This window comes from Sinocyclocheilus grahami, unplaced genomic scaffold, assembly GCF_001515645.1.
Source record: "Sinocyclocheilus grahami isolate Dianchi unplaced genomic scaffold, SAMN03320097.WGS_v1.1 scaffold844.1, whole genome shotgun sequence".
Lineage (NCBI taxonomy): Eukaryota > Metazoa > Chordata > Actinopteri > Cypriniformes > Cyprinidae > Sinocyclocheilus > Sinocyclocheilus grahami.
In genome coordinates, this window is record NW_015506023.1 from 228,516 (window position 1) to 235,519 (window position 7,004).

At 38.3% G+C, this 7,004-nt stretch overlaps 1 protein-coding gene across 1 annotated transcript in view; it reads left to right on the plus strand.

The window, feature by feature from the left end:
- Nucleotides 1-1,209: 1,209 nt before the first annotated feature.
- LOC107562846 (disabled homolog 1-like) overlaps nucleotides 1,210-7,004 on the plus strand; it is a 31,297-nt gene continuing 25,502 nt past the window's right edge. Inside the window, exons 1-2 of the mRNA XM_016247589.1 lie at nucleotides 1,210-1,406; nucleotides 5,590-5,883. Coding sequence (XP_016103075.1) covers nucleotides 5,829-5,883 — 55 coding nt within the window. The 5' untranslated portion in view covers nucleotides 1,210-1,406; nucleotides 5,590-5,828. The remainder of the gene's footprint in view (nucleotides 1,407-5,589; nucleotides 5,884-7,004) is intronic.

Here is a 7,004-nt window from a genome sequence, read left to right on the forward strand (position 1 = left end):
AAAATATACCAATGGGTTAGGTTTAGCTTAAATTATTAAATGGACAAATTTAATTCGTTTACATGTACAAATTCAAGCTGATTCCCTTTATTTTTTAACATGGTGAGAAGCTTGTAAGATTATCGGCTCATAATTTCTCTTCTTTGAATTGGAACAAAAGAGCAGCAAAATTTGCAAGGAGGCAGAGTCAAGGGTCAGTTCCTTTCCATCAATGACAATTTCACAGTGTAGAAGAATTTGAATAGACTGATTATTCACATGGGTGACACAACTGCCAAAGAGAGGATATTGCTCATTTATTTCGCATAAAATAATGAGGAAGAAGATAAAAAAAAAATAGAACAAAATTAGGAACATCACACAAATTTAAAAAAAATTGTGTTGGTTCATGCATTTATTGAGAGTATATTTGAAATGTATTTTTCAAAATGACAATAAAAAACAACAACAACAACAAAAGGCATGTACTTAACACACTGACATTGAATTGCAACCATCTGTTAATGTTTGGATTAGTGTTTATTTGTTAGAAGCCACAAGTCAATCATGTGTGCCTGCTTTAAAAAACAAGCACTGGATCAGACATATGTTGTAACAGCCGTTGCAAATATTACAATGGAAGTTACCAATCATTGTGAACTCATTGACACCCAAGTCTTTTTATTGAAACATTAAATACAGATTATAATGAGTACACTGTACATATAGATAAACATATGTGAGAACAAGTCACTAATGTACTGTATGCATATTAGGCATCTGATCTGGTCTTTAATGAGGGTCTTAAAATGCTATTAACTATTGCCAACTACAGCCAGCCAGCCAGAGAGAGAAGGATGCTTCACTGACCACTGTCTGCATCACTCCTGCCAATTTTAGGATGGACAACAAACTAAACATCATCCTAGCAGTTTATACACTGTGCAACTATATTACACAATTACATACATAAAACAACACAGACAATATGCAAATAAAATGATTGGGCATGTGTTTTATGCATGTGAGGGTGCTTTTGATTCCCCATTTCTACTTAATCCTCTCCCATCCCCCTTCACTCATCTCCGCATTATCCTCTGTGCATTTGAATTATTCTGTCACGGGGGTCTCTCTCCTCCCACCCCATCGCCTCATTTCTCTTCATAGCTGATTATTCTGGTGGAGAAGAAACATTTGATTTCTGTCGAGCGCCATTGTGATCAAGTGTTTTTGGGGGGTTTTGATCAGAGAGGCTGAAACTGAGCATCTTAACCTGCTGGCACTTGTTCAGTGTGCATTTCACATGCAGATGCACTGAATGGTGAAAACTGGATTGAACTTATCATTTGACCATGCCAGCTGCTGGACACCGATAATGTTTGGAATAAAAGCGATACATTGGAAGTAAGCGCGATGTTTTGCTGTAGGTAAGTAGCTGCGACGCAATGTTTGCTGTTACAGGTGCGCAGTGTTTGTGTAAATAAAAATGTATCAACTTCATTTGCCCAATCTTCTAAAAATGTAAGTCTTTATTTGAGTGAAGTGCAGTCATAGTTATTTTTGCTTCATTCTCTCGTTCGCTTCACGATTCCATTTAAAGCGAGTTATTTTTTCATGGTTGAATTCGACCGAATTTCTCTGAAACAGGTGTGGAGGAGAATGTGTTGTGAATTAACTGCTCATTTAAACCGTAGTTTCGAATATATGTTGTACTATATGAATTGCTTAAATGCAGTGTCTCACGAGGAAGCAAATGCATAACTTTTTGTTTTTTAGTAATGTAAAGGTTATTGGGTTGTTATTTTGTCTCCCAACATTTTCCCCTGTACGTTATGAAAATAAAACCTGAACATAACGTTCTGTAAAACTTATTTGCCACAGAATCCTCAGGACTAGCCTAAATAGGTTGTCTTCATCTTTGAATTAGCTGCAAATATAACCGAATGGGAACTATACACTTGGTTTTGTGTGTGCTGGGTCACTGTATGTACAACGTAGCCTACAAAGCATGGAAACTTCAGATGATGTGTGATCTTCTGATTGGCATCTTGTAAAACAGTCAGTCACCTCTGTGCAAAACTTAAAGGGATAGTTCACCCAAAAATGAAATGTGATGTTTATCTGCTTACCCCCAGGGCATCCAAGATGTAGGTGACTTTGTTTCTTCAGTAGAACACAGATTATGATTTTTAACTCCAGCCGTTGCAGTCTGTCAGTCATATAATGCATGGCAATGGTAACAAAATCTATGAGAGTAAAAAAAAACAAACACAGACAAATCCAAATTAAACCCTGCGCCTCGTGACGACACATTGATATCCTAAACGATCGGTTTGTGCAAGAAACCGAACAGTATTTATATAATTTTTTTACCTCTAATACACCACTATGTCCAACTGTCTGATGAGCTTCATTTGAACATGCTTTCGACATGCATCGGTACAACTGATGCTTAAATAATAAAAGACTTAATTGATAAAATAGTATAGTCAAGTCACCTTTATTTATATAGCGCTTTATACAATACAGATTATGTCAAATCGGCTTTACAGGAAAAAATATGTGCTGATAATGCAAAAGGACAATAAAAAACAGTCAGTTTATCAGTTAAAGACAGTTTATTGTTGCTTCAGGCCATGTCCACATGTACACGGGTATTTTTATAAACTGGGTTTTTCTTCCGTTTAAAAAAAAAATCTCCGTTCACATGAAAACGCAAACGCATGCTATGAAGCACTGTCCAGAGCATGCCAAACCAACAGGTGGCGATATAATCTCAACCGTAAAGCCGTGTTGGCCAATCAGAAGCCTGAAAAAGTTTCCAGTAGGCGGAGATAACAGCGCAGGCACCGACGTCACAAGCCAAAAACTCCGGTTTCGCTGTCTACACGATAACACTGCAACCGGAGTTTTTGAAAATCTTCACCCTGGAAGGCATTTTCCAAAATGTTCGGTTTCAGTGACCTGGTGCTGCGTTTGCGTGTGGACGAACGACCTAACCGCGTAGAAAAAGCTGCGGTTTTAAAAATAACCACGTTCGTGTGGACAGGGCTAGGGCTGTGACGGTGGCAGTCGGTAGTGCACGTCACGTCACGCACTCTATAACAAGCATAATACGAAGTTTTGTATACAAGTGTAATAACAGTAGCGGAACAGTGAAATCATGTCTACACCGGACGCGACAGCGCCACGTCACAACAGGTTGAGTCTGTCTAGTGTCTAATCCTGGTCCTTAATTTCAATATGTTTACTCTCTCTGTTAAATCCCCTGCAAAGCATGCTGGGAACTAGTAGCCAGTATGTTTTCTGCGTATCAGCACACTGGTGTCAAGTGGAATACAATTTAAAAGAAAATAATTTCTTTTAATTTATTCTATGGGGAGTGTTATTTGCTTTTTTCCAAACTAAACGTAATAGGTTTAAACCGGAAATCATGATTTCCGATTAGACCAATATAGAATGTACTTTAAATAAATTAGACAGTCGTTTTCATTTTTTTCAGTGCAGTACAGTTGGCACTGCTGCATCTTTCACCAAAGGTTTCTTTGCAAACTGTACATTAAATTGTCTGTGTTTTAAAAAAACAATCTGCAGTAAAATGCTATGAACAAACATATAGTCATCCGATAGCATGATTCGTGAATTTAGCTGCGTTCACGCCATGTCGTAATTACCGTAATTCCGAGTTGACAACATGCGACGTTTTACTCGGAGCTGTCCATGTCCTCGGAATCGGAGGTAGAGCCTAAGTAGCGCCTAAATTAATCTTGTGGTGGTCAGGTGGTACAGCGGTCATGTGGTCCAATTCGTAGCACTCACTCTGAGCTTACAAATTGTAATTACGAGTTCTGCGTTCATGTGAATGCTTTGGCGTTGATAGTGTTGCCATAGACATGCATAATTCAGCTTGTTGTTCATGTGTTGTCATCTCAAAATTACGATAATTATGACATACAGTAGCATGAACACAGCAATTGTTAAAAAATAACGATCACTTTGTTCCTAACGAAGGGGTTTTTGGGAAGGCTGTGCAGAGACACAGATGTGCTGTCCTAACTGGACTCGTCACAGTGAACATTCCAAATAGATTGCTTTTTTTCCCCTCATCCATTTGTCGTTTTGACAAGAAAAGCAACTTTTCATCAAAACATTGGATGGGTCAGATAATAGAGACATCAGGAACGTGTACTGTTGATGCCTCCAGGGACAGGGCTGGGAAGCACTGCTTTAGACTCATTAGTCTGAGAACTTTGTCTATTCTCACTGAATTTCTATAACCAATCCCAGTCCAGCATTTGCCATTTGGGGATTCCAGCATCAGCTGCAGCTGCCTTCAAAGCACATGTTCTCAATCTGGAATTACAATGGAACATAAAATTGACCAAATTATGAAGAACATATGCAACAAAGGTGCACTCATTCCAATAGTCTAGCCCAATAGTTTCCGAAATGGCAGCTGTTTTATATTGATGTTCTTCTGTAAGTTCATTTCTATTTGAATTGCATTAACGTTTCACAATATTCCTTTTTGCAATTCAGAAAGCAGATTACAATCCTGTAAAATTTGTGGAAAATGTACAATCCTAATGAAAAATGTAAGCAAGCATCTGTTCAGGAGATCCCCCTCACAATGTAAAGAGCTTTGTGTGTCTAGAAAAGTGCTCTATAAATGCAACAAATGATCATTTATGTTATTAAGCATATTTGAAGTGTTTCAAGTTTCGGTTTAGAGGGCAATAGTAATGCAGTGCTTGAGCAGCAGATTGAGCGGTGTGGTGACCTAGTTAAACAGCGCTTTATTCATCACATTAAATCAGTCTTTTGTCAGACACAGGCATGGTCATAATAAAACCACATTGTTCCAGAGTGACAATGCAGGCCTTTTCTGTTGTGCATGTTCTGATCTGCAGCATCTTCAGGAGTCTGATCACAGGCATTGTCTTATAACCTTCATCAGTTCTTTCGGTAACACTTTACTTGAAGGGGTGTGCATAAGACTGACATGACACCTTCATAATCATGACATGACACATGTCATGAATATGAAGGAGATTTTATGCATGTTTATGACAACTGTCATTAAGTGTCATTCGCTCAGTTATGTCATTTTTAATGCAAATATGACATTACGCAAAATATGCATATGACATTAATGCAAATATGACATTGACCTAACCCTACCCCTACCCTTACCCCTAACCATAGCCCATAACAAAGACATCTCAAACAATGTCATCTTTGCATTAAAAATTACATAACTGAGCGAATGACACTTAATGACAGTTGTCATAAACATGCATAAAATCTCCTTCATATTCATGACATGTGTCATGTCATGATTATGAAGGTGTCATGTCAGTCTTATGCACACCCCTTCAAGTAAAGTGTAACCGTTCTTTCAAATGAAAGGTCGCTTATTAATGATGCATGACTTCTCCAGCAGAAGCGCTGAAGTCATTGAAGAGTAGAAAATAATGTTCTTCATTTTAGTGGTCTGTATTTTTAGAACTTTAAAGGAATGCTATTTAATAAATACAAGTTAAATTTAAGCATGGCATATTAAATATATATATATACATAACACCAGACAATTTCTGTCTCTCTCCACAGTGTCTCAGCCAAGCACTGATAAAACAAATAATGCTACTGGACCAGCTGCGAAACTATCAGAGGAACACTGTTAAACTTCAATACAGGAATATACCGAACAAATACAGACGATCTCACTAACTGGAGCAGTTCCTTCGGTTTGAATACTGGATGTAAATCTTTGACTTCGCCTCAGAAGACTAGAGGACCCTGCAGGATAAGCATCCACATGCTACTGAGAGGAACAGAGACACGGGAGGATGTCAACAGAGGCAGAACTTCAAGTCAGTGTCAAGAAGGAGTCCAGAAGACGAGGTCAGTTCAGAAGTTTGCTTTATTGCTTTATTCTTAGCTGAAGGTGCTGATGGCATTAAACATCCGAGCAGCCTGAATGTCACTACATTAATAAAGAATGAGTAGATATGACTATGTGCCTTTATAGCAACATATGTGCAATATTGCACATATTAAGAGTTTATTTAATTGCAAAAATCAGAGTTTACTCCATTAACTTTCTTTAATGTCATTATGTGAACAGTATGCCTCCACAGTCTTATGTCTTTGATTTCACAATCAAGGCAATTGTTTATTAAGTCTACTAAGGCTCGTTGTATTTCAATAATTATCATAGGAATTCTTGTCCTTATAATCAAGATTTGTCTTTTTTAATTACCATTTTAGACTCAGAAATACTGGCAATATTTACTCACCCTTATGTGGTCATGTGGAAAATATTCACACTGCCTTTTTCTGTACAGTATAACGTGAGCAGGGGCTGTGAGACTCAAAAACCATCGAACAAGTGATGTTGTCTCTGATGAGAGATTCAGTATACCTGTGTTCGGCCTTCACTGCCCATAAATGATAAATGAAATTGCCTCAACCTTGATTTTTTTCCATCTCCATGGCAACTGCTGCTTACCGACAGAAATCCATGGAAAGCTGATTCAAACACACAGCTGTCATGCAAGCGACACACACATAGGAACCTATGGCAGTTCTGGACGAATGTCAAACTCGTATTAAATCAGCCACAGCCTCAGGCAACAGAAATATCACTCTGAGTTGAGCACACTGAGACACTTTCATCATATTCACACTTGATGAAGATACCAGATACCAGAACAGAAAGGCCTTTTGACTGCAATCCACCTCAAAAATTATTAAAACATTTCTACTTGGGAAAAAAAAATCCTTTTATTTATTTTTTTAATTTGCAACCCAAAACAACCCAACCACTGGGTCAAAACAATCCAACCGCTGAGTCAAAACAACCCAACCGCTGAGTCAAAACAACCCAACCGCTGAGTCAAAACAACTCAACCGCTGAGTCAAAACAGCCCAACCGCTGGGTCAAAACAACCCAACCGCTAGTCAAAACAACCCAACCGCTGAGTCAAAACAACCCAACCGCTGGGGCAAAACAACACAACCGC